At 42.2% G+C, this 27,615-nt stretch overlaps 2 protein-coding genes across 4 annotated transcripts in view; one reads left to right on the top strand and one right to left on the bottom strand.

The window, feature by feature from the left end:
- rab24 (RAB24, member RAS oncogene family) overlaps positions 1-10,191 on the bottom strand; it is a 35,955-nt gene extending 25,764 nt beyond the window's left edge. Inside the window, exon 1 of one of the 2 annotated variants that reach the window (XM_080201710.1) lies at positions 10,161-10,191. The gene's annotated coding sequence lies outside the window, so the exon portion shown is untranslated. Of the gene's footprint in view, positions 1-3,659; positions 3,767-10,160 lie in introns of those variants that run through there. The other variant, XM_080201709.1, reaches the window with a different exon arrangement.
- Positions 10,192-10,318: 127 nt separating this feature from the next.
- prelid1a (PRELI domain containing 1a) lies at positions 10,319-25,106 on the top strand. Of its 2 annotated transcripts, XM_080201704.1 has the most exons (6): positions 10,319-10,371; positions 11,124-11,304; positions 12,716-12,938; positions 14,887-15,000; positions 18,546-18,624; positions 23,252-25,106. In XM_080201704.1, exons 2-6 carry the CDS (start codon positions 11,213-11,215, stop codon positions 23,368-23,370), a joined length of 627 nt encoding a protein of 208 aa, XP_080057830.1. In that variant the 5' UTR covers positions 10,319-10,371; positions 11,124-11,212; the 3' UTR covers positions 23,371-25,106. The 2 variants fall into 2 exon arrangements, with proteins under 2 accessions (XP_080057830.1, XP_080057831.1); XM_080201705.1 differs by lacking the exon at positions 14,887-15,000.
- Positions 25,107-27,615: the final 2,509 nt, after the last annotated feature.

The raw sequence follows: 27,615 nt of genomic DNA, 5'->3' as shown, positions 1-27,615 counted from the left end.
GGGGGGGGCACTGTGTTTGTGTGTGTGTGTGTGTGTGTGTGTGTGTTTTATTTTTGATCATGTCGTATTTCACAAAATAAACCTCATTCCCACAAAATTTAGTCCCCCCCATAACTGATACTGGATGTTCCCAGTCCTCCTCTTCCGTATTTCAACTTTCACTTTGCTACCTGCGGTGAATAGCTGTGACTCCCAATGTTGATTAATTCACAGGATGCAGGCATCACTGGCAAGGCCAGCATTTACTGCTGATTCTTAGTTCGCTTCAAGATGATCGGTGGTGAGCTGTTTTCCTGAACAGTCCATAAGGTGAAAGCACTGCCACAGTACTGTTAGGGAGGGAGTTCTAAGTTAGGCAGAAGCCTGTTTATATTTGGGAAGTTTTTTTTAATTGTAATGTGAGACACTCAAATCAAAGAACAGAGATTTGAAACTTCTATAATCTGTACTGCCTGAAAGGGATTGTTATTCAGGGCAGGGATATTAATAGTACTGCTGTTAGTGCTATTAGCATTACACTCACTACTTCTCTTCCACACCTTAACCTAAATCTTTGGTAGCTCTTAATTGTGGAACAAGAATGCTCACTTACAGAGAAAAGTCTTTTCTGTTGCTCGTGTACCCTTAATACAGAAATGTTAAAATTGCAAAAGCGCTGGTTTGTCTGTTAGTTTTCCTTCGGTCATGTGGGAAAGTAACACAGAATACCAATGAGCAGTACTGTTTCATATTTTACAGCAGCAAGTTATAACTGTTGCCGCCGTGGGTAGGTTACACTTCCAACTTCACAGCTTTTCAATCATAAATAACCTTCAGTAACCATTCCACTTATAGAAAGCACACAACCAATATTATATCTGAACAGAGGTATGCCATTTAACCTCCCTTTTCAGTCATTCAATGAGATCTTGGCTGATCTATGATCTCAGTCCATTTACCCAACTTTACCCCTTATCCCTCAATACCTTTGACTGTCAAAAACCTATCAGTCTTTGATCTAGCATCAATTGCAGCTCGTGAAAGAGAATTCCAAACCTCTATCACCCTATGTGTTGAGAAATGTTTCCTAATTTTACTCATGGAAGCTCTAACCTTTAGACTGTGCCCTGATTATTAAACTCCTCAATCAACAGAAATATTTTCTCCCCACCTACCCTACCTATAGAATAAAGAACAATACAGCACAGGAAACAGGCCCTTTGGCCCTCCAAGCCTGTGCTGCTCTTTGGTCCAACTAGACCATTCGTTTGTATCCCTCCATTCCCAGTCTGCTCATGTGACTATCCAGATAAGACTTAAACAATACCAGCGTGTCTGCCTCCACCACCCTACTTGGCAGTGCATTCCAGGCCCCCACCACCCTCTGTGTAAAAACGTCCCTCTGATATCTGAGTTATACCTCACTCCTCTCACTTTGAGCCCGTGACCCCTCGTGATCGTCACTTCTGACCTGTTAAAAAGCTTCCCACTGTTCACCCTATCTATACCCTTCATAATTTTGTACACCTCTATTAGGTCTCCCCTCATTCTCCGTCTTTCTAAGGAGGAAAAACCCCAGTCTACCCAATCTCTCCTCACAAATGTTCATAACTCTCCTCCTATCTGCTTAACATCCTGAAAGGGTCAATCAGATCACTCCATAACCATCTAAATTCTAGGCAAAACAATTTGTTTCATCTCTCATTGTAATTTAACTTGGAGTCCAAGTGACATGCTGGTAATTCTGCACTCTCTACAAAGCCAATTTATTCTTTCTCAGCTGCCAGAATATCCAGAAATGTTCATAGTACTGAAGGTGTGATCAACCCAAGGCTTTGTATAGCTGAACCATAATTTCTATCGCTTTCAATGCAAAGGCCAGCATTTTGTTGGTCTTAAGTTATTTTCTTTACATGTTCATGCCATTTTAATGATCTCTGTACATAGCGTTCCCAGTGTCTTTGGACTGCCAATGTTTCTAGTCTTTCACTATTTAGAAACTACTCTGTTTTATTATTTTTAGGCCCAAGATACATGACCTCAGACTTACCTACACTGAAATCTATTTGCCACACTTATGCTCATTCACATAATCTATCAATAAAATTTTGTAATTTTATGCTCCCATCTACGATCCTAACAACTCCACCTGTTTCATCAGCAAAGTTGTATATGTGACTTGTTATCCTATTATCTTAGTCATCAGGAAATATGATGAATAGTTGCTACCCCAATACTGATCCTGGAGGGTCACCACTCATCCCATCCTGCCCAATGAGGAAGTACACTGCATGTCATGTTGAACCAACACAAGAGCCATTAAAGATCTTCCAACAAATTACCATATTCAATTCCCACTGAGACGCTGGTCCCATTCTATGCGTAATGGCTTTAGTCTTTCAGGATTAGAATTAATCAGCACTCGCCTTCTTCATCACTATCGTGAGACTCTCAATTGGAAGCTAGTATAAAAACTTCATAACTTCTAGATTCAGTGTTCTCAACTGTTGAATAACCAGCCGCTGCCCCTGGCCATGGGTCTAACTGAATTATAATTGAGACAAGATAAGTTCCCCAACAACACAAAACAGTAAACCTTCCTACAAAAGGGAATAAAAGAAGTCCTTAGCTCCTGATCATAACCTCTTGGGCTCTGCTGTAGTCTGAAAGAGAGCAACTCAATGCCCCAGCCATCTGGGGCCAGGAAATGATTTCTGCGATTCTGCCAGTGCCAGGAAGTGGTCGCCACCATTCCTCAGGGACTTATTTGCGGGGGGGTATCTCCAGAGCGACTTTGGGATGGGAGAATCTCTATACCGTCTCAATGGCATGCTTGGGAGGAGGAGGGGTGTTGGTACCCTCTCAGGATTGTTTGAGGGGAAATGGAGTGCCGTCTCCATGCATTCTCTCCAAGACTAGTTGCAGGGATAGGGAAGACTTTTCTGTGCCCTCACTGAGGCCATTTTAGGTGGGCGGGGCAGGGCAGGGGGCAGAAATCACTAACACCATCTCCAGAGACAGTTTGGAGACTGGGGGAGGGCACCCCATCCCCCAAGTTTGTTTCGAGGGCATCCCTGCATCATACTGCAGCCAAGGGAGAGAGTCTCCACATCCTCCCCAAGGACTCTGCACTCTCCCAAGGGATGACTGGGAAGGGGTCTCCACATCCTCCTCAGGGACTCTGCATTCTCCTCAGGGATTATTTGTGTGTGGGGGGGTGGGGGAGATGTCTCGCCATTTTCCCCAGGGACTATTTGGGGAGAGTCTCAGCACTGTCCCCAGGGATTATTTGGGGAGAGAGGGGTTCACAGCACTTTCCCCAGGGGCTATTTGGGGGAAGAGGGGTCTCGACACTCTCTAGTGATCATTTGGGGGCAGTCTCTGCATTTTCCTCAGGGATTATTTGGGGTGGGGAGGTTTCTGCACTCTCCCCAGGGATGATTTGAGGGCGGGGGAGGGTGGTCTCTGCACCCGCCCAAGGCATTGCGAGTGGCGGTGTTGGGGGAAGGTGGGGGTCCTCCAGAACTGGTTGAGAGACAGGGGTGGCCGTACCCTCTCCCCCCGGGGATGCCCTTTACCAGGTGAAAACCCCCTCAATGAACTCTCCATTAAACCACCTACAGAAACATTCGCCTTCCCGGCCGGGTGCTGGAGGAGGAGCGGGGAAGAGATGCTGATACCTGGCCTGCTGACGGTGTGGAGACGAACTCCCACTTTTCTCGCCGCTACCGTTTACCCACAAACAGAACCGAAACCGCGACGGTACTGGGACCTCACTGGGCGGGGCCAACAGCGGAAATTGCGCAATCAGCACACGGGATTCCCGTCAGGCGAGGGGGCGGGGCTAGGTGTGGGCGTGGTCTAATGGAGGCGGGTTTGTGTGTGGGCGGGGCCATATACATCAAACCGGTGGTGGCGCAGTGTAGGCGTGGCCACGTAGCTGGACGGGCCCTGGAGCGGGCGGGTCGTGAGTGTGGGTGGGCGTCGCTGTGTTGAGGTGGAACCACGCGAGTTCCAGGCGATGGGGGCGGGACGAGGTAGCTGGGCGGAGCGGGAATGGGCGGGGTCGGTTGGTCTGGGGACATGGCCATGTAGCTGGGCGTGGCCGAGGGCGGAGCGGCCAGGTAAGGGAGACATTCTGAGACACTGATCCTTAAGTGAGCTGCCCCAATGTGCACAATCAGAAATGAAAATTTACATGTCTTTTAAAAATGGCATATAAATCTGAAGCTAAAACGGAAATTAAGCTGCAAGTGCAAAGCAGGTCAGTTAGCAACAGAAAAGTTAGGATGAGGTAAAATTAGAAATTTAGAAAATAGAAGCAGGAGTAGGCCATTCGGGCTATTTTGATCATGGCTAATCCAAATTCAATATCTTGATCTCCCATCTCTCCGTATTCCTTGATTCCCCAAGAGCTATATTTGATTTCTTCTTGAAATGACACGATATTTTTGCCTGTACTTTCTGCGGTAGTGAATTCCACACATTCACCACTCTCTGTGAAGAAAATTCTCCTCACCTCAATTTTAAGCCTTTTAAACCTCATTACCTCAGTACATTTTAAAGCACTTTACAGCCAACTAAATATTTTATAAAGTTGTAATTTAAGAAATGCAGCAGTCAATCTGCAAACAGCAAGCTCCATAAACTGCAATATGATAATAACCAAATAATATACTTTCATTGATGGATAAATGTAGGCCAAGTCACTGGAAATAACTTCTTTTCTTTTGAATAGTACCTTGGTAACTTTTACATCCACCTGACAGGGGAATCCATTTAATTCTGATCTGTGAAATGGCATCTCCAATAGTCCTTCTTCACTGAAGTGACAGCCTAGATATTAACGTTCAAGCTTCTGGAGTAGGATGTGAACTAAGAACCTTCTGACACAGAGGAGAAGGTACTACACAATAAACCAGACCTGACACACAAGGGAATGAAGGGGTTATATTTTGAAGAACAATGATGTAAATCTCACCAGGAGAAAAAAGATTGAGTGATGGCATGTTTGCTGCTTTTAGCGTTCTAAAAGGAATAGATTATTTAGAGGATAACAGGCTGCTTCAGCTGGCCTAGAACTCTAGACTCAGAAGGCACAACCTGTGCTTGAAGGGGAATCTGAGAAACAATATCTCAATGAGCAAGTGGTCACCAAGAGGATTTGACAAGATGGAAGCTGAGAGGATGCGGCCCCTTGTGAGGGAGTCTAGGGCTAGGGGACACAATTTACAAATTAGAGGTCTCCCATTTAAGACTGAGATGAGGATTTTTTTGCTCTTCAAGAGTCATTAGTCTGCAGAACTCTCTTCCCCAGAGAGCAATGGAGGTAGGGACATTGAATATATTCAAGGCTAAGTTAGACAGATTGTTAATCAGCAAGGGAGTCAAGATTAGTAGGGTCAGACAGGAAAGTGGAGTTGAGACAATCAGGGCAGCCATGATCTTATTAAATGACAAATAAGGCTCGAGTGGCTGATTAGCCTATTCCTGCTGCTGTTTTTTGTGTTCTTGTGGTCAGTTTATGGAACAGACTCCCAAGAGAGCTGGTAGTAAATGACCTTAATTTTCAACTGTGTTCAAAATTAAGTGGCAAATAGATTTGTAGAAAATATTATTTTGGGATACAGTACAAGTAATTTGAGAAATGATGTGGTATGTGTAACATTTTTAGAAGGTAACCATTGTTGCCAGATTTCTCCACCATTGTTTTTATCAGGCTATTTCTTGGTCTGGTGTAAACAAAGTGATAGATATTGATCTCCACAATCAATAACTTCGAAAACATTGTATCATGCGACTACCAGAATGGTAAAATGTGAACTAGGTCCTGGAGACGGGATAGGCACTCTCCAGCACTACAGTTGCAACCTTTTATATCCAGTAGGCAATGGAGGGACTGGAATGCACCATCAACACATGGAATGATATTCTGATTTGACAAATTTTCTTTCTGTTTCAATTTTATAATTTAGTGGTTACGCCCTTTAATTTCTGAATGATGATTCTGCCATCATAGGCAGCATGGTGGCACAATGGTTAGCACTGCTGCCTCAGTGCCAGGGGCCCGGATTCAATTCCCAGCTTGGGTCATTATCTGTGTGGAGTTTGCACATCCTCCCTGTGTCTGCATGGGCTTCCTCCCACAGTCCAAAGATGTGCCAGTTAGGTAGATTGGCTATGCTAAATTGCCCTTAGTATTAGTGCGACTAGTTAGGGTAAATGCATTGGATTATGGAGGTAGGGCCTGGATGGGATTGTGGTCAGTGAAAACTCGATGGGCTGTTTGGCCTCATTCTGCACTACAGGATTCTATAATTCTAAGAGGCATTTTAAAGATTAGAAAGTGGACTATATTTACTATTTACATAATCATTGTGTTAATTTGGAGGTAAGTTAAAGGCATTAGCTCAGGATTCATTTGAGCTCCCATGTTTAGGAATAGAATGAAAATTAGGAAGTGCAGATTTATAATGTGTATCTGTATGAATAAATGCTTCTTGAAGTGTGAAATATTGGCTTCTGTTTTATCCTTCAACACAATGCTTTCTGTAAAGTAACAATTTGTCCTTTTATTATCTTGCAATTTGTATTTTTCATTATAAATATGCACATTTATTGACTTTGTCTTTTTAAGTGTCATTTGGTATATATTTAGTCGTTTTATTGTTTGTTTATAACCAATCCTATGGCACTTTTTGAAGAGGAGAGTTCTCTGCAGTGTTCTGACCAATATTTAATCGCTCAACCAATACCATTTAAACAGATTTTCTGGTCAATATCATGGTACAGTTTGTTGTAACTTTTATGCACAAATTGGCTGTTGAATTTGTTATGATTTCTGTGGAGACTGATAACATTTTAAAAACTTTATTTTCCTGTGACTGATTGCAAGCATCACAAGACATAATTTCAAGATTTAAGACTTATTGTAACAAACTCAAGTGATAAGACACTTCTTTAGGCAACTAATACTTTAAATTAAGCTTGCTATGGGCTTTTCCTTTCCCAACGCCCACCTCCATGGCAATGTGAAGCCACTGGCCTTTCTACCTTGTATCCAGGTAGAAATGCCAATTAGCTGTATTTTAGACCCCCAACTCCATTCTTGTTTCAAATAAGAACATAAGAAATAGAAATAGAAGCAGGAGTAGGCCATCTAGCCCTTCGAGCCTGCCCCGCCATTCAATAAGATCATGGCTGATCTGAAGTGGCTCAGTTCCACTTTCCCGCTTTCTCCCCATAACCCTTAATTCCCTTGCCTACCAAAAACCTATCTACCCGTGTCTTAAATATATTTAGCGAGGTAGCCTCCCCCACTTCAACGGGCAGAAAATTCCAGAGATTCACCACCCTTTGAGTGAAGAAGTTCCTCCTCAACTCCGTTCTAAACTGCCCCCCCCTTATCTTGAGGCTGTGCCCTCTAGTCCTGCTGTCCTTTCTGAGCGGGAAGAATCTCTCTAACTCTATCCTATCCATCCCCTTCATTATCTTATATGTCTCTGTAAGATCCCCCCCTCATCCTTCTAAATTCCAACGAGTACAAACCCAGTCTATTCAGCTTCTCTTCATAGTTCAACCCCCTCAACTCTGGTATCAGCCTAGTGAACCTCCTCTGCACTCCCTCCAAGGCCAAAATACCCGTGCGCAAGTGCGGCGACCAAAACTGCACACAGGACTCCAGCTGCGGCCTCACCAGTGCCCTGTACAGTTGCAGCAAGACCTCCCTGCTTTTATATTCAATCCCCCTCGCTATAAAGGCCAGCATCCCATTCGCCTTCCTGATCACCTGCTGCACTTGCAGGCTGGGTTTTTGCGACTCATGCACAAGGACCCCCAGGTCCCTCTGCACCGTAGCATGCTGCAGCTTTTCACCCTTTAAATAGTAGTCCCTCCTACTATTATTCCTGCCAAAGTGGATAATCTCACACTTGCTAACATTGTACTCCATCTGCCAGGTCCTCACCCACTTGCTTAGCCTATCTAGATCCCTCTGCAGACTTTCCACACCCTCCGCACAATTTGTTTTCCACTTATCTTTGTGTCATCAGCAAATTTCGACACCCTACGCTCAGCCCCGTCCTCCAAATCAGCTATATAAATGGTAAATAGCTGAGGCCCCAGCACCAATCCCTGGGGCACTCCACTAGTCACCAACCGCCAATCCGAATAGCACCCATTGATACCAACTCTCTGCCTCCTATTAGACAGCCAATCCTCCTTCCTCGCTAACACCTTGCCCCCAACTCCATGCCCCCTAACCTTCTGAAGCAACCTTTTGTGCAGCACCTTATCAAACGCCTTCTGAAAATCGAGAAACACCACATCCACTGGTTCCCCTCCGTCTACCGCAGAGGAATTGTCCATAAAATGGACAATTCAAAGTTGAACTATTTATAAAATCTGTCATTCCTAATAACTCCCTGTGATACTTGGAGACTAACTGCTTACAAATAGTCAGCACTGATACTTTCACCATTGTCCACAGGTGTGAATATCTCAGCAAATCTTGGGCCCCCTCTTATCTCTACAGCAACTAAGCCACCCAAGCTTTTGCTGGGCAGAGTTGAGAGATGGTCACATGATCCCCTTCATTCCTCCATTTTACTTTAAGTTAAAGAGACTGTCCTAAAAAACAACGATTCTATAAAGTTCATTTTTGTGACATATATCCCAACTTACAACAATGACTACACTTCAAACACACTTTGGGATATAATTGCAAGTTCTTCCCTTCCAAAATGTGACCTTTTGGGTGCAGAAGCAGGTGACACTCCAGGAGCAGTAAGAGAAAATGAAAACATGATTAATTTTAAAATAGTTGGATGAATGCTGGGTTAGAAATAAAGCCATGAAGCTTAAATAGAACTTAAGTAAATACTCTGTGGTCAAGCAAACTACATTTTAATTAGGAAACCATTAAATTCAAACCACACAACTGTACAGTGACCAAATTTTCAAAAGTTAAAATCTTTAAACATTGGCCAGGATTCTGCACCCACGTTTTCCATGGGCACAAATGGCAACATGGGTACAAAATCCCATGAAAGGCCAACAATGAGATTCTTGCCAATGAGACCTCACATTGCATTCATCTACAACCTCTGCCACTGACATAAAGAGGCTTCTGGCCAGGAAGGTTAGGAACCTTAAATATATTTTCATCCCATTAGCAGGCTTCCCGCTTTATCATTCCCTCTCTCCAAACACTCCACAAAGGCTCAGGTTCCCATCATCATCAGGCTGGCTGGAGGTGCAGCACTCATGACAGGCAGCCTTTTTTTTAGTATTGTTACCCCTACAATTGAAATCATGGTCAGTATGATGCCAAGGTTTTATAGTACATAGTTTATGCAAGCATTAAAGTACAAATTCCTGTGCAGATCAGTAGTGATGCACCAGAGGTCACCTCCAGTCCTGACAGATATTGAGATCCAGGCTTAAGAAAAAAAGACAGAGCTGTGTTTTTTTTATTCATTCGTGGGACATAGGCATCGCTGGCTGGCCAGCATTTATTACCTGTCCCTAGTTGTCACCGAGCAGTTGAGTCAACCACATTGCTGTGGCTCTGGAGACACATGGAGGCCAGACCAGGTAAAAAACGGCAGTTTTTTTATTTTATTTTATTTCCTTCCCTAAAGGACATTAGTGAACCAGATGGTTTTTCCAACAATTGACAATGGTTTTATAGTCATCAGTAAATTCTTAATTCCAGATACTTTGAATTCAAATTCCATCATCTGGTGTGGTGGGAGTCAAACCCTGGGTCCCCAGAACATAAACTGAGCCTCTTTTAGGACCAAACACATAAACCAACTTAAATTAACTGAGGGATAAAGTAAAAGGGGCAGCTCGTCAAAAGGAGGGGGAACCGCCCAAACAAAATCAAAGTACAAAGGAAACTTAAAACATCAAATTATAATGCGATTATTAGGGTCAATAAAGCACCCCAACCCCTGTGGTTCCCAACGGGTGTGAAAGGCGTCAACTGCGCCCGTGGAAGAACATAAACTGAGTTTCTGGATTAATAATCTATAGATAATACCACTAGGCCATCACCTCCCTCTTGGTCATCAATAATACCATGATTTTTTTGGTCACATTTTTGCCAGACATCACTAGTTGGCGAATGTGATGATCTGAATTCCAGCAGTTAGTATTTCAGTGGCTATAGAACAGACCTTGGCTTGTGTACAGCAGTGGCAAGGCCAGCCTGGTGGGATTGTTGCGCCTGCGCGGCTCCGGCACCCTTTGCCCCGGAAGTAGATCTGTTACCCGGCAGCTGGCAGCAAGATGGCGGTGCGGTGTGGGCGCTGTTGCTGTTGATGCTGATCGGCGGCGGCGGCTCCGGCTCCGGCTCCGACCCGCAACCGGCGCCGGAATATGAGACAGGTGAGAGCGGGGCCAACCTGGTCTAAGGAAGCGGGCTGGACCCGGGGAGAGGCGAGGAGCTGCGCCAACCCTCCGGGAGGTGGGTTGGGGAGAGAGAGCCGGCTGCGACCTTGAAGCTGAACGGACACCGCGGGGAGGGAGGGAGCCACAATAGTGAGAGAGGATGTTAACTGTAGGAGGCAGAAGATTGGCTGGTGAATAGGCGTCTGATCCTCCTCTGGACTAGAGAGATGGCCATGGAGAGGCTGGGCTGGCAGTGGGAAGTGGTCTGCCTGGAAGGGTGGTGGAGGTAGGTTTAATCGAAACATTCAGGGGAGTCATTGGATTGTTCTGAGTCATAGAGCAATACAGCACGGAAACAGGCTCTTTGGCCCAACCGATTCATGCCAACCATGATGCTCTCCCAGCTGATCCCAATTGCTCATGCATAGCCCATATCCCGATATTCTAGTCAAGTAATCATGTGCACGGGTAAAGGAGAATGGCAGTAAGTCATGATGCTTGGTGCAGACGTGATGGGCCAAATGGCCCCCATCTGCACCATCCGAATGATTTTGTGGGTCAGAAGGGGAAAATAGTGGGACATTTAAAGCTCTGGATGGAAAAATTGACTAGCAGAAGAATATTAGCCACCAGGTATAAAATAGCAACATTGAAATTAGAATTAAAAGAACATGGTCTAATTTATATAGTATTGCAATTAATCTGATTACAACAATAGCTTTACAGTTAACTGTTTTAAAACAATCTAGATGATCATCAACAAGGACAAATAACCTCAGCCCACTCGACCGAGGCATAAGTTCCATTTTTGTTGGTTCATTCCTATCCTCTCGGAACAATGGTTAAGTATTTCCTGGGTCTGAATGATCTGAAGAGTTCATGGGACCAAGTATTTGCTGCGTTCTGGCAGCGCTATCCAAACCCATACAGGTGAGTAGCAATTCATTTTCAGTGGTTTATATGTTCATTTGAATTGTGAGGAACATCAGGGACTGGGTTAGGAAGTTGGTTGACACATGCTTTCTTCATCTTTGAAATATGAGGTTTGGATCTTCAACATACAATTGGATCAAATGACTCCACTGGTTGTGGTGGTCTTAATTGAAATGAATTTTTTGATAGTTTCTTTTGTACTTGTAGCAACTACACCAAACTAATTTGGCACAAATCGACAACATCTCCAAACAATGGGATGACCCGTGTTGCAAATGGAAAAATTCACATTGGTTCAGGTCCCTCTCCAGCAGCCATCTGTCTCATGAGACAGTGGTTTGTGCCTGAGTGGTAAGCCTGTGTTCAGAGAAACTGGAATATCCTAGCTAGAGCAGAAACCAGGGCAAATTCTATGGAGGCTTAGAGGTGGCCAAATGTCAGCCCCTCCCCTTTCTTGACTTCCCCATTTGTATCTAAAGAAATGCAATTGCAATGGCTTCATTGCAAGAATTTCCAAAAAGATTACATATTTGGGCATTAGCCTGCCTTTATTCTCCACTCCAGGTACTTTTGTCAGTGTGTATTCCCTTAGTCCTTACCTTTCCTGAGGATCCACCGGGCAGGATGCGGTGCTATATATCCATAACTGGGAGTTTTATTCATGAGGTTAGGGTATGTCCACATGCCACTTGACCTGCATGCCTGGGTGCTGACTTTCCTCCAAGTTCCTCTAGAGCATTATCTTGGGGCCATTAGGGGTAGAGCTTTTGTGTTGCTAAATGCAGTCACTGCTGAGAACTTGTCAGTGGAGAGGCTGTATACTGATGGGGAGAGACTTGCTCATTTTGCTTTCTCTTCATGTTGCTAGCCAAAAGTGTAAAGTACAAATGAAACACGCAAAAATCAAGAAACCTGCTCACTTTCTTCACATGTGAGACACATCCAATGCAGTTTCTAGGCTTGTAGTTAGACATTTTTTGGACAGGGTGTGGAGAGCTTTATTATCCTGTGCATGAAATGTAAAAAACCCCCTGTAAAGCAGACATTCCACATGTAACACTTGGAGTAAATACTGAAATGTCTCAAGCACTTGAGAGTTGATCATCTTTGAAGTACAGTGATTGTCATGTGGAAAAAAACAACAGTTATTCTGCTCTCTCAATGCTCCACAATTAATGAAATGAATGACCAGTTAATTTAGTTATTTTTATGCTGTCCTATGAGGAAGGAATGCTAGCCAGTGCTTTTGATCTAAAACAAAATATTTTAACTGATTTTCTTGCCTGGGTGGAATAAAGTTATACTCTTGTAATGTGGTTGTTTGGATTAATGTAAGATAGAAGCAATTTTTGAATGAAAGCTACAGTTTCTTCCATATCACACCATTTCAATGTTTTTTCTTCCTCAGCAAACATGTTCTTACAGAGGATGTTATCCACCGTGAGGTAACTCCTGACAAGGTGATTTCCCGACGATTACTTACTAAGACAGGCATTGTTCCTCGGTGGGCAGAGAGATTGTTTCCAACTAACGTTGCTCACTCAGCCTTCGTTCTAGAAGATTCAGTAGTAGATTTGAAGCGCAAAACTTTAACTACGTTTACATGGAATATTAATCACTCACGACTTATGGTATGTCTTGGCATTTGAATTGTTTTAAAGTAAAAGATTTTCCTACATAGATTTAGTGCCTCAGCAAATGTTCCTCATTGGAATCTGGATATTTTATAAATCTTCTAGTGTGGTTGTATCATTGAATGGTAGGAGGCATAAGAATTCTCTATTGGGGAAAATGTCTAATCTTCACATGTTGTCTCCTTGCAGAGTCTGGAGCTTGCTATAGGCAAATGTGGACATGGAATCCTTGAATGCTCATCTACACTTGAGGCACCTTTTCCTATATGTGCCATAGCATATGATTATTTAATATTTTTAGGTTAAGTTTTAACAAAATAACTGTTAGTGCTAGCTCTGCAACTGGAGCTCTAATCCCATTTCCATGCTTCGTTTCAAATGCTTTAATTTCCTTTTCAGATATATTCTCTGACTTATTTGCCACTTAGAATGAAGCATTTCAAATATAACCTGTCACAACTAGTATAATGCAAGGATATCAGATCAGCGATTGTGGATAGTGGAGCAGGCACCAGGATTCTGTTTCTCCTATTTTTGTGTTCCAATGATAACATGAGACAGCATTGTTAGAAACAGTCTGTTTTCAGTGATTGTAGGGTATTGCTCAAGGGGACATCTATAAAATAATGGAAAAGATTTTGGATAGAGACTAGTAAATTTTTTTTTTTTACACACTGGTTTGCGAAGATATGGAATGCACTTCTGGATTTTGGGCCCATGTCAACAATTAAGTGATTGGATAGGTCATTGAATGAAAGGTTAATATAGGGCATGTGAGAACAGGGCAAGCACTTAGGATTTGGAGAAAAGCCAATACTGCGCAGGACAAGTTGTTTTGTTTCCATGTTTACTGTCTATGTAATTCCATATATTACGTCAAGAAAATTTAGGAATGAATTGTATAAAGTTAATTTAGCCCATCAAGTCTGCTCGTTAAAAGACAGATTTTTGGGTAATTTGTCCGATTGTTTTACCAAAATTTGTAACATAATATTTTCAAATGTGGTACAATTTGATTTTCATTTATTGGTGTCTATTGCTCAAGGCAAGTGGAAAGTGGTGAAAAGTATTTATCCAGATGAGAGATTATGGAAGTGTTTTAAAGTTCCTCAGGCCCTAGTTCTTATAAAGTGGAGGTTGATTTCCCCACTCCCACCCCGGAGAACTGACGCCCAGAGAAGAGTACCTGGCTTTATAATCTGTAAAAAAAAAAGTGTGAAGTGGTGTGACCTATTCTTCAGCAATTCCCAGTGGTTAAATACAAAATAATACCCTGACACACACTCTAAAATCAACACATAATAATTATTTATCTAACGAACATTGGACAAATTAAGTAAACCATTAACCAAATAAATCCCTTCTAACTATCAACTATTCTTGAATAAAACAAGATTCTAACGGTATGTTGTTCCAATAAATACCATTTCCACTCATTAACAAAAATAGAATTTCATCACTCTCTAAGTTACAGTCTGAATATTCCAGAATATTCTGGGCCTTCTCTTCTGTCTGGAACTTCTTCTTTGGTACCTTTTGCTGTCTAGGTGGTGCTTTCTCTAAGACATAAATGAAGCTGCGAGAGCCAGCAATTCTCTCTCTCTTTTTGTTCCACTGCACCCTTTTAAAACCAATGATGACATATCAGTATTTCCCACAATAGGATTGGTCCTACATTGTCAAAACCATCAAAATTAAATTTAATAGGTTCTTGGTATCTAAGTGTCTGATCCAAATTCATTGGCTAAAAACTGCTGCTTGGCCTTTGGATACACATGTTTCAGCTTGGGGCTGTATACTTGCATTTTTTTTTGGAGAAAAAGCATCACCTTTTAAAGGGACCATGCAATGTTTTCTCCCTAGCATTTTACAATTTTACAAACACCAATCTACAATTAACCTACCCAACTTCGCAACAATATTTGTGTGTTTGATCTTGTATCAGGTAGTACGAGAGTGGTGTGTATATCGAATACACCCTGAAAATAAAACCTGGACTCAAATCAAACGCGAGGCCTGGATTTCTTCAAACTTATACGGCTTCTCATTAGCCATTCAGGTTGGTGTAGAAGTTTCCGTTTTCATTTAATTCCCACAAATGATTGACTCTGCTTAGTTCGTTGTGATTTAAAAAAGGAATGAAGCTGCAGCCGTACTATGGTTTTGTCCTTTGCTCAAGAATCACATGTACAATGCGGATTCACTTGCATACTGTCTTTGCACATCAAATTGATCTATTGTAGGGTTTTTTAATTCCTTTCCAGGACATAGACATCAACGGCTAGCCCAGCGTTTTCTTTTATTGTCCATCCCTGACTTCCTGTGCGAGGTGATTGTAAGCTGCTGCGTTGAACTGCTGCAATCAACGTGTTGTAGGAACATCTATGGTATTGCTTGGGAGGGTATTCCAGAATTTTGACCGAGCAACAGTGAAGGAATGGCAATGTAGTTCCATATCAGGATGATGAATGGTTTGGAATGGAATTTGCAGGTGCTGTTCCCATGCATCTGTTGCCCTTGTCCTTCTAGACGGTAGATGTCGTAGGTTTGGAAGATACTGTCGAAGGAGCCTTATATAAGAACATAAGAAATAGGAGCAGGAGTAGGCCATCCAGCCCTTCGAGCCTGCCCCGCCATTCAATAAGATCATGGCTGATCTGTCGCTGCTCAGTTCCACTTTCCCGCCCTCTCCCCATAACCCTTAATCCCCTCTCCTATCAAAAACCCATCAACCCGCGTCTTAAAAATATTTAGCGAGGCAGCCTCCACCATTTCAACGGGCAGAGAATTCCAGAGATTCACCACCCTTTGAGTGAAGAAGTTCCTCCTCAACTCCGTTCTAAACCGCCCCTCTTTTATCTTGAGGCTGTGCCCCCTAGTCCTACTGTCTTTTTTGAGTGGGAAGAGTCTTTCCACCTCTATCCTATCCATCCCATTCATCATCTTATACGTCTCAATGAGATCTCCCCTCATTCTTCTAAACTCTAACAAGTACAAGCCCAGTTTATTCAGCCTCTCCTCATAGCTCAACCCCCTCAACTCCGGTATCAGCCTAGTAAACCTCCTCCGCACTCCGTCCAAGGCCAAAATATCTTTGCGCAGGTGCGGCGCCCAAAAATGCACACAGTACTCCAGCTGCTGCGTCTGCTCTATCAAGCAATTCCCTTCAAGATGCCTCGCAATTTCCTCCTTAATGACAGATTCTAACATTTTACCTACCACAGACGTTAAACTAACCGGCCTATAATTCCCCGCCTTTTGCCTGGCACCCTTCTTAAACAACGGCGTAACATTAGCCGTTTTCCAATCATCCGGCACTTCCCCGGAATCCAGCGACGTTTGGAAAATAACCACCAAGGCATCCACTATCACCTCCGCCATTTCTTTCAGAACCGTCGGATGCATTCCATCCGGTCCTGGGGACTTGTCCACAATCAGCCCCTCCAGTCTGTCGAGCACCGCCTTTCTAGTAACAGTAATGTCATTAAGACCCTCCAGTCCTACCACCTTTCCATCGCTAACACCCGGCAAATTATTCACGTCCTCCTCTGTGTTGCCACTGTGTTGATGTTGGAGGTGGTGATGGGATGTCAATCAAATAGGTTACTTTGATTTGGATGACGTTGAGCTTTTGTGTTGTTGGAGCTGTACTTATCCAGGCAAGTAAAGAGTGTCCCACCACATGTCTGACTTGTGCCTTCTAGACAGTGGACAAGCATTGGGGAGTCAGAAGTCAGAATGTAATAACTTGTTTTGAACACAAGAATATCACTTCCTGTGGTGACCCCTCATGTAATTGTTTACTTGTGACAGAATTCCTAGAGTCTGTCCTGTTCTTGTAGCTGCAGTATTTATACGGCTAGTCCAGTTTGGTTTCAGGTGAGTGATAACTTCCATGATGTTGATGGTGGGGGATTCATGAATGGTAGTGCCACTGTTAAGCGAAGATGTTGGATTCTCTCTTGTGGGAATTGGTCTTTGCCTGGTACTTGTTATATCCAGGACGAGAGAAGTGCACAGCTGATGTTGCTCCATTACTTGACAGGTCACACCATTAGATTAGAAGTTTAATTTACTCATCAAAATGACTAATTATTTATCTTTGGTACTATTAGACCAAGAATTTAAAAAAACTTTAAACAGGCTTCTTTCAATAAATTCAAAATGATTGATTTTATTATAGAAACAAAACATTTAAAAACAAATTCTAAGACTGGTTAACACACAGTTGTAATCTGGAAGTATATCTAACAATCTCTTTTAAAATTCCCCAACACAAGTACACACCACCCAAACCCACATAGGTTTCTGCCATGAAGGGCTTTGGTTGTCGGTCTGGAGCTCCCTTGTGTGAAGGTAGATTGCTGGTCACAGCTGATGTTTGGAGGCTCTTGCCAATGGAGCTTTGGTGTGGAGGACAATATGGCTACATCAACTCTTGTCTCAGCCACTTGGGTTTCCAAACAGACAAGTTACCTTGAGATGAGGATTCCCAGCTGAATGCTGTTAGCCACTCTATTTCAGAAAATGCAAGGAGGATGTGAGCTGAGCAGCTTTTCACTTTGTCAGTTCAAGTCCCAACTAAAATAAATGAGTTCAAAACTTAAAGTTTGTCTCTGTTGTGACTTCTGGTAAATTACTAGCCTTTTCCTTTTAAACTTTTCTCTTTTTTCCATCAATTAAAATAATTACAGTGAAAACTAGCAAACAGCTTTCCCCAATCAAATGCCATGCTTGGTCAGGTAATATGTTAAAAAAGTCATGCTTGCTCCAAGTCCACAGTGACTACCTTTGTTTACATTATTTGGACACTTGGAATTTTTTGTTATGTCCTTTCAAGTTTTAAAAGAAACAAAGTTCTTGAAGAGATGACTTTCCCAACATTTGTGTGGCATGAATGTTACTTGCTACTTATTCTGCCCAAGACAGAGTGTCGTTCAGGTTTTGCCACATAAGGGCTCAGACTGCTTCAGTACTTGAGTCATAAATGGTGCTGAATCTGGTGCACTTCCCAGTGCAACTTCCCCACTTATGACCTTCTGATAGAAGGGAGATCATCGAAGAAGCAAATAGAAGCTTATGCCTCGGGTATGATCTTGAGGAACACCTGCAGTGATGTGCTGGGACTAAGATATTTGTCCTCCAACAATCACAACCATCTTCCTTTATTTGAGGTATGGCTACAATAAGTGGAGAGTTTTCCTCCTGTTGATTTCAGTTTGCTAGAGCTTCTTGATATTTAGGGCCTCTTGAGATCGGCTCTTTTGTCCATGTTTGAACTATAGTAAAACATGTGAGTACGATAAATGCAGATTTTATTTTTTGCACTATCTGCTGTTTGTAAGGCTTCTATGTAAAGAAAACACTTCATCTTAATTTTATTCCCACTTAGTATCCTGCTGAATTTGTGGGTAATTTTGACTATTTTACTTTATCTCTGTCTTGGAAGTCCTTGATGCTGGTGTTAATTTCCAAAAATTCCTTTAAACAAAAATTTCTTTCTTTGGGTACAAAGCATCCACCAAAAAAAATGATTGAATTAAGTACTTACTGTACTGTGTTCCCTAAAAAATGTCATTGTTCATGTTCATTTGCCTTCTTCAGGAATGTGGCCTTGCCAGCTTTAAGAGTAGCATAAACAAGACCATGAAAGGTTTTGAGTACGTTCTAGCTGGAATGCAAGGTATGTGAATAACCAGGATGCATATCTTTATTTCATTATGATCATAAACTGAGCAGAACCAGTATAATGCTGGTTTAAAAATACCTAATTATACCAATGGAAACAGTGCTGTTCAAATAGGTGACTTCTCAGAATCCACAGCTTTTAATTAAGTTACATAAGAAACTAAAGCTAGAAACAATCAGATATAATCTTGAGTCATGCAATATCTATGTAAATATCTAGTTGGACTGAATGGAAGTCGAACGGTAGTTTCGTCAGTTATTTTAACCTTTTTTGACAAATTACAATGCCCTTTCCTTGCCTCTTGTAGATGAGATGGAACTTAAGTATTGTTTATTCAGGATATCACATTTCAATGGTTATGGTAAAACACAAATTAGAAATATACTTATCCACTTTAAGACTTTTTTGAAGGGACCACTCGTTCTCTTTCATTGAGAACTGCTCCCTTTTAGGTATCTTCAGAATTTTGTTGTGAAGGGAAATGATGGATCGTTGATGGTGAGGAAATAAAGCACAGTCTGCAGTGTCAATAATAAAAACAATGCTGGTAATGCTCAGCCATGATGTGGAGATGCCAGCGTTGGATTGGGGTAAAACAAAGAAATCCCACAACACCAGCTTAACATCCAACAAGTTTATTTATAGCAAATGCCACAAACTTTCAGAACAGGCTGTCCCTTCGTCAGGTGGCTGGGAGTTCTGATCACACACAGGGCACAAAGACACAAACTCAATTTACGTGCATAATGATTGGAATGCGAGTCTTTACAGCTAATCAATTCTTAAAGGTACTGACAATGAGAGCTTTAAGCACAAGTTAGAGAGATGTGTATTGTTTCTAGACAGGACAGTTAGTGAGATTTTGCAAGTCCAGGCAAGTTGTGGGGGTTACAGATAGTGTGAAATGAACCCAAAGATCCTGGTTGAGGCCATTCTCATGTGAGAAACTTGGCTGTCAGTTTCTGCTCAGCAACTCTGCACTGTCATGTGTTATGAAGGTCGCCTTGGAGAACGCTTACCTAAAGATCAGAGGCCGAACGCCCATGACCGCTGAAGTGTTCCTTAACAGGAAGAGAACGGTCTTGCCTGGTGATTGACGAGCGGTGTTCATTCATCTGTTGTCGTAACATCTGCATGGTCTCCCCAGTGTACCAAGCCTCGGGATATCCTGTCCTGTAGCGTATCAGGTAGACAACGGCCGAGTTGCAAGAGTATGTACCGTGTAACTGGTGGATGGTATTCTCATGTGAGATGATGGCATCAGTGTTGATGATCCAGCACATCTTAGAGGTTGCTGGTGGTAGGGTTGTGTGGTGTCGTGGTCATTGTTCTCCTCAAGGCTGGGTAGTTTGCTGCGAACAATGGTCTGTTTGAGGTTGTGCGGTTGTTTGAAGGCAAGTAGGGGTGTAGGGATGGCCTTGGCAAGATGTTCGTCTTCAATGAGATGTTGAAGACTCCGGCAAAGATGTAGCTTCTCCGCTCTGGGAAGTACTGGACAATGAAGGGTACTCTGTCCACCATATCCTGTGTTTGTCTTCGTCTTCTGAGGAGGTCGATGCAGTTTTTGGCTGTGGCACGTTGGAACTGTCGATCAATGAGTCGAGCGCCATATCCTGTTCTTATGAGGGCATCTTACAGCACCTGAAGGTGTCTGTTGCAATCCTCCTCATCTGAGCAGATCCTGTGAATACGGATAAGCCCTCCGTAAGGGATTGCTTCTTTAACATGTTTAGGATGGAAGCTGGAGAGGTGGAGCACTGAGGTTATCTGTGGGCTTGAGGTACCGTGAAGTGCCGAGGTGACCGTCCTTAAATGGAGATGCATGTGTCCAAGAATGTAACCAATTCCAAAGAGTAGTCGATGGTAAGTCTGATGATGGGTTGGAACTTGATGTCCTCAGTTGTTTCAGTGACTTCGCCATGAATCCAAAAAGGAAGAAAGTGTCATTTATGTATCTAGTGTATAGCATTGGTTGAAGGTCCTGTGCGGTGAAGAAGTCTCGTTCAAACCTGTGCATGAAGATGTTGGCATATTGAGGTGCAAATTTGGTCCCCATGGCTGTTCCGTGTGTCTGGATAAAGAACTGGTTGTTAAAAGGTGAAGACATTGTGGTCCAGGATGAAGCGGATGCGTTGTAAAATTGCATCTGGAAACTGGTAGTTGTTGGCATTGAGTACTGAGGCAGTTGCAGCAATGCCATTGTCGTGGGGGATGTTCGTGTAGAGAGTTGAGACATACGTTGCGACGAGAAGTGCTCCTGGTTCAACTGCTCCATGTGTGCTGAGTTTCTATAGGAAGTCCGTAGTGTTATGACAAAAACTGGGGATTCTTTGTACAGTGGGTTTCAGGATGCCCTCAATAGAGCCAGATAAGTTCTTGCACAGGCTCCCATTGCCTGATACGATGGGACGGCCAGCTGTGTTTGCCTTGTGTATCTTTGGGAGGCAGTGGAGATCTCCAATGCAGGGAGTACGTGGGATGAGAGCACGGAGGGTGCTCTGAAGGTCTGGATCAAAGGCCTTGATCAGAGTGTTGAGTTGACAAGTGTGTTCTTTGGTCAGATCTGCAGGTAACTGTCTGTAGTGTTCCTTGTTGTTCAGCTGTCGTACACTTCTTTGCAGTAATCCGTTCTGTTTAGTATGACAATGGCCCCTCCTTTGCTGGTTTGATGACAATGTTGTGGTTAGTCTTGAGAGCACGGATGGCATTGCATTGCGTGCTTGGGTGATGTTTGGGGTTGTGATGTGGCTGATGAATCTAGTGTTGACGCACCTCCTGATAGCTTGGGCATACACGTCAAGTCGAAGGTAGCGGCCTTCCAGAGGAGTCCAGTTGGACTCCTTCCTTTTCGGTCGCTGCACTGCGGATCTCTGGCAGCTGTTCTGGTTCACTGACTCTCATTGTTTGCTGTTGGTCTCTTGGCGTTTGTGGAAGAACTCGCCTGATGAATTCCTCTGTCTGCTGCAAAACTGATGGGGTCTGTAAATTGAACCCTTGGCTGAGAACTTTGACTTCATCTGGTTGAAGTGTGTAGTCTGACAAATTGACAATGGACTTCCCTGCAGTGGTACTGTTTTCTACTGTCATACCAGAGGAGGCTTTGTTGCTGCTGGTGATGATGCTGAGTTTAAATTTCCTGTTTTTGGTGTACACGTCGATGTAGTTCTTATGTCTTGTCTGCATCCTGGGCACAAGTTGAGAATATGAATTCCATCTTGGTTTCCAGGATGTGGCGTTTGCTGTAGAGCTGGTGTATGAGGTGGTTGAAGAGTGTGAAAGAGGTGCGACAGCAAAGTCTCTCAGACTCAGAACTCCCAGTCACCTGATGAAGGGACAGCCTGTTCCGAAAGCTTGCAGCATTTGCTACAAATGCTCAGCCAGTCAGTTAGCAGCTGTGAAGAGAGAAACAGAGTGAGCATTTCAGACCATTGATCTATCAGAATGGGGGAAAAAAGTTAAGAAATGTAACAAGTTTTATGCAAGTAAAGGTGGGGGTGGGGGTAGATGGGGAGGAAAACAAGAGAAAAGGCCCATGCTGGGTTGGAAGACATGAGATATTAAGTGGTGAAAGAGTTGGTGGCGCAAGGCAAAAAGTAAGAGATAATAAAGAAGCAGAAAGATGTGGCTGGAGGAGGAATAAATGATGTGGATGTGCCGGTGTTGGACTGGGGTAAACACAGTAAAAAGTCTGACAATAGCACGTTTAAGTCCAACCGATTTTTTAAATATTAAACTCACAAGCTTTCGGGGTTTGTCCTAATTTCGGGGCATTCTAATCAGTAATCTGTAAACTGTCAGTGCTTTATATGCTGTGTCTGAGGCCAGAACTCTCCATTCACTTGACGAAGGGACAAACCCCAAAAGCTTGTGAGTTTACTATCAAATAAATCAGTTGGACTAAAACCTGCTGTTGTCAGACTTTTTAACGGAGGAATAAATGGCAGATGGTTGACTAACTGCTGACCAACAGCAAAACCAAGAGAAAAAGGAGAATTAAATTCAAAATCTGCAATGAAAAAGGAAACAAAATGTGCTGAAGTCAGACTCTGGAATTATTGAACTCCATGTTGGAAGGATGTGAAGTGCCTAATTGAAAGATGAGGTGCTATTCTGTGAACTTGTTCGAGTATTGCAGGAGGTCAGCACGAGAGCTGCTTAATTTCACAGCAAATGAATGTAGATCAGACTCCTGTAATTCAGTCAGCACAATGTGTCTATTGTGTAAGCACAGAAAATAAAGAAAGTGCTTAAGTTGATTTGCTTGACTTAAAATAGTTAATTTATTTTATCACACTGTTGCTTGTATAGTGATTTTCCTTTAACAGCAGTTTAGCCTACCTACTTAAGATCACATTTATATCTTTGTGAGGCCAAGGCCCCCTGGGACTCCTTTCCAAAATGTTAGTTATAAATATAATCTGACTGCTTAACATTTTTAGGAGGAATTGAGGATAAAACATTTACTTCAACATTAAGAAACCAAATTGCTGGGTATTATACCAGCTTTTTAAACTGACTTGGCATTTTATAATATTTGATCAGTAAATTTTGCTGTAGAATGGTGGTATGGTTGAAGAGATGCTCCAGCTAACTAGAAGGTATCTTCTTCCCCATTCCCCAGGCGAAACACCTACGAAGACATTGAGGGAGACAGCTAAAGAAACAGCCCTGGCAGCAAAAGAGAAAGCAAAGGATCTGGCCAGCAAAGCAGGACCACAGAAGAAACAGCATTATGTCTGAGACCTCTTTCACTCTTCAACCTGGGAGGTCTATTCATTTGTCTAGACTTGAGAAAACCTCTATAAAACATAGTGATGTGAAATGAGTGCACCATATTACAAAGCTGAAACAGCTTCTGTCATGCAGAGTAGTCAAGTATGTCCAATAATCTTTTAACATTTCAATTGTAATTTTCCAAAAGTATCAGGAAATAACCATTATTAAATCTCAGATTTAAAAAGGAAATACTATGGAAGCTGCCAATAGCCTCAATCTTAAGTATTTATAACGATCAATGAATTAACAAACAAACTTGAGAACAATTAGAGATTGGCAATAAACGCTGGCCTTGCCAGCAGTGTCCACATCCCGAGAATGAATAAAAATGTCTGCTTCTGTTCCTAAATAAATTCAGCAAGCTGTTCTGTTGACAGAATGTTATTTTAAGAACTGTGGACAAATTTCAACTGGGAATTATAGTGAACAGTGTGAACCGTGGTGGAGAAAATGGTCCTGCTTTATCCTGCTTCCTTTGAAATTTAGACAATTGTTAGATCTTTCTTCATTGCTGTGGGGAATTGCAACATGACAAATGGAGCTCTGATCATTCAAAACAAAAACAACTGTCTCTGCAGGGAATTCAGAAAGTAGGGTAAATAGTAAAACAGCTAAGGTTGTAATCCATGTGCTGCATGAGGACAAGTTCTTTTGTGGAGGTGCAGAGGGGGAAAATGAAAAGTAGATCACATACTTGAAATGTCTGGTAAATCTTAAACTTAATTATCTCAAAAAAATCAATTTTAACTTAATTGTATAAAACAGGTTAAGGACTCAGGAATGGAAATCTACCTAAAGGAACACCTCTATTTAAAAACCACCCTAATCTGTCCCTATGGTGGGTTAGATTGGTAGCTAAATTAAGTGTCTGTTTTAATTTTTAATCACCAAATTGCTCATTATTGATTTGTCCCACTATATTTACCTGTCTGGAACAGGGCAATCATGTAGAAACAAACTCACTTTTGACTGTCCACACAAGGTATCAGATAGTCTAGTCTATTCAACATCATACAATACCTCAAAATATTATTTTCTACAGAAGGATCTAGATAGGCTGGGCGAATGGGCCAGGAAATGGCAAATGGAATTTAATGTTGGCAAGTGTGAGGTGGTCCACTTTGGTAGGAAGAATGGTAGGAAGGACTATTACTTACGGGGCGAAAAACTGCAGCAGGCGACAGTGCAGAGGGACCTCGGGGTCCTTGTGCATGAGTCGCAAAAACCCAGCCTGCAGGTGCAGCAGGTGGTCAGGAAGGCGAATGGGATGCTGGCCTTCATAGCGAGGGGGATTGAATATAAAAGTAGGGAGGTCTTGCTGCAGCTGTATAGGGCATTGATGAGGCCGCAGCTGGAGTACTGTGTGCAGTTTTGGGCGCCGCACCTGCGCAAAGATATTTTGGCCTTGGACGGAGTGCAGAGGAGGTTTACTAGGCTGATACCGGAGTTGAGGGGGTTGAGCTATGAGGAGAGGCTGAATAAACTGGGCTTGTACTCGTTAGAGTTTAGAAGAATGAGGGGAGATCTCATTGAGACGGATAAGATGATGAATGGGATGGATAGGATAGAGGTGGAGAGACTCTTCCCACTCAAAAAAGACAGTAGGACTAGGGGGCACAGCCTCAAGATAAAAGGGGGGCAGTTTAGAACGGAGTTGAGGAGGAACTTCTTCACTCAAAGGGTGGTGAATCTCTGGAATTCTCTGCCCGTTGAAGTGGTGGAGGCTGCCTCGCTAAATATTTTTAAGACGCGGGTTGATGGGTTTTTGATAAGAGAGGGGATTAAGGGTTATGGGGAGAGGGCGGGAAAGTGGAACTGAGCAGCGACAGATCAGCCATGATCTTATTGAATGGCGGGGCAGGCTCGAAGGGCTAGATGGCCTACTGCTGCTCCTATTTCTTATGTTCTTATTAGAGTGGAGCTTCTCAGGCTATTTTGGGACCAATACTTATTTAATTTTAAACCTTTGTCTTTTCACATGAATGCTGTCTTGTGCCAGAAGGTAGACATTTGATTTCAGTATCTCCATGTGATGTCTTTAGCAGTTTATCAGAGTGCAGCTTCATTCAGTTCAATTTCACAGTCCAGTTAACTCAAGTTAAATACACCTCAAGTTAAATACACCCCAAGCTAACATATAGCCTGTGAATATAAAGTATTAATCAGATGGGAATCATGGCATTTACAAACTAAAAACAATAACTCAGGTAAGCAATATTATGGTCCAAACTTTGCAATTGTAGTAAAGGCAGAACTTCTCATGTTCCCATCTTTGACTGAAATTGACAGCAACTTAGATCATCCACATTGGAAATATGGAAGTTGAAGTGCTCTTGCAGTCCTTCAAAATCATTAGAATTGACATGAACTTCCACTTTTATGCTTTGTCTTGTTGTAAAAACCTTGTAAACTATATGCCTTGTTGAATGAGGTGTAACCAGGTTTTTAAATGGCATAATTAATGCTTTCTTGGTCTCCTTGGAACCCTGGTCTCCAGAACTAATTTCTCTGAAAAATAATTCCATAGATTTTAATAAGTTACTTTTTATATTTGGTTTCTACTGTAAACCAAATCTTTCTTCACTGTCTATAAAATGATTAAAGAGTGAAGGATGATCTATGCTCAATACTTCCTGCTTTCCTGTCTGAAAATTCTTCAGTGTAATTGCTGCATAGCCTGCATGACATCGCCATTAGACATCAGAAATTTGTGTTGTTGAGAGAATTAAATTATTGGGTAGGTTGAAATTTACTCCAGAGACCACAAAAGCATTATGGACAACTTTTTCATTTCAACAGTGAATGCTGCAACTGCGCAAAATCCAAATATATTTTCCTGGGTGGTGGCATTATGTTAACAGCATAACAGTATTGCCTACTCACTGGGGTGAGAAGGAAATGTGACTTGGTATTTTCTTCAGGTGAGCTTTGACTTCAAGACTGTTACTGTGATATTCAACAATTAGTGTTTCAAAAGGTGTACCTGCAATCTAATCACAGGAACAGATTATTACTGTTTTTTATCTTTTAATTGGCCTGGAATGTGGTTAACAGCTACATGGTATTAAAGTGCATAAATACTGTAAACAGACGTTTTTAGAATATACAATGATGGTTAAAAGAAACTGTGAAAGAATACAGATATATTACTGTTTACATTGTATAAGCAGATACAGTTGTAATGATCTGCAATAAAGACTACTGGTCCAGAACCCTACTATACCTATTGAAATTTGTGATGTTTTTAAATCAACCAAGTTTTCATGGTACAAAAATGGTTCCTTAATTTTTTTTTTGCAGTCATCCTGATATGAATAGCATGTAAGGATTTTATTCTTCTCAAAGGCATGTGGTAAGCAAAATTTACAATATTGACCCACCAACCTGTTGTTGACACCTCTTGTTTCCCAATATTGAAGTTTTTTTTAAATATATTAAGTGTAGCCCCCTTTATAACTGTTTTCCAGTCTCTTCTTGAATCAAGAATAGGGAGACTTTTTCTCAGACTGTGAGTAAATTGATGCAGAGAAGCATCATAGTCCACTGTTTGGACTGGCATGGAGCTCTATGACTCCTCATTTCAGACAAAAGCAGCTACTTTAGTGCTAGGCTATTAGTTTTCACAACTTAAATTTCACACCTGTACATGTAGGCAAGCTTTCAGCTGACTCTGCAAATATTGGTGTAGACTTAAGGGCCCTTCTGAGATATCACATTAACCAAAGGTCAACATGTTATAATTGCAGAAAAAGTAATTAGTATACACCACAAACTCAACGCAGAAAAGTCAACAGACTGGTATTTTGAGGCATTGTACTAGCTATCCCCAACAGAATTTTAATTGAAAGTGAGTGCTTAGAAATTATTCGCTAATTTTTAAAACCAGGATATATCTAAATGTTGCTGAGTATGGTAAACCGTATCAATGAACTGCTATTTTAAAAAATGGAATGACACTATTTGGCCAGTTTTTTTTTAGAAAAGGGTCATAAGTTCACCTTGGATTGTCAATAGCCTGTCTTCTAAGAAATCAGCTAAGGGGGAACAGCTGTTTGTTTTAAACTACAAACACTTCAATTGATGGGGAGAAAACTGGAAGATGGCTCTAACTCCCTGCCTTACCTAAAGTTAGAACATAAGAAATAGGAGCAGGAGTAGGCCATCTAGCCCTTCGAGCCTGCCCCGCCATTCAATGAGATCATGGCTGAT

This window comes from Carcharhinus amblyrhynchos, chromosome 13 (genome assembly GCF_965287045.1).
Source record: "Carcharhinus amblyrhynchos chromosome 13, sCarAmb.v2.hapA, whole genome shotgun sequence".
In the NCBI taxonomy this organism is placed as follows: domain Eukaryota; kingdom Metazoa; phylum Chordata; class Chondrichthyes; order Carcharhiniformes; family Carcharhinidae; genus Carcharhinus; species Carcharhinus amblyrhynchos.
Note: the sequence above shows the minus strand (reverse complement) of the source record. Positions and strands in the feature narration are given on the sequence as shown.

Coding starts and splice junctions, on each gene's coding strand:
- prelid1a (XM_080201704.1), top strand. CDS start 11,213: ATGGTTAAGTATTTCCTGGGTCTGAATGATCTGAAGAGTTCATGGGAC. Junction 11,305..12,715: donor CGCTATCCAAACCCATACAG/GTGAGTAGCAAT, acceptor TTTCTTCCTCAG/CAAACATGTTCTTACAGAGG. Junction 18,625..23,251: donor CGTTCTAGCTGGAATGCAAG/GTATGTGAATAA, acceptor CCCATTCCCCAG/GCGAAACACCTACGAAGACA.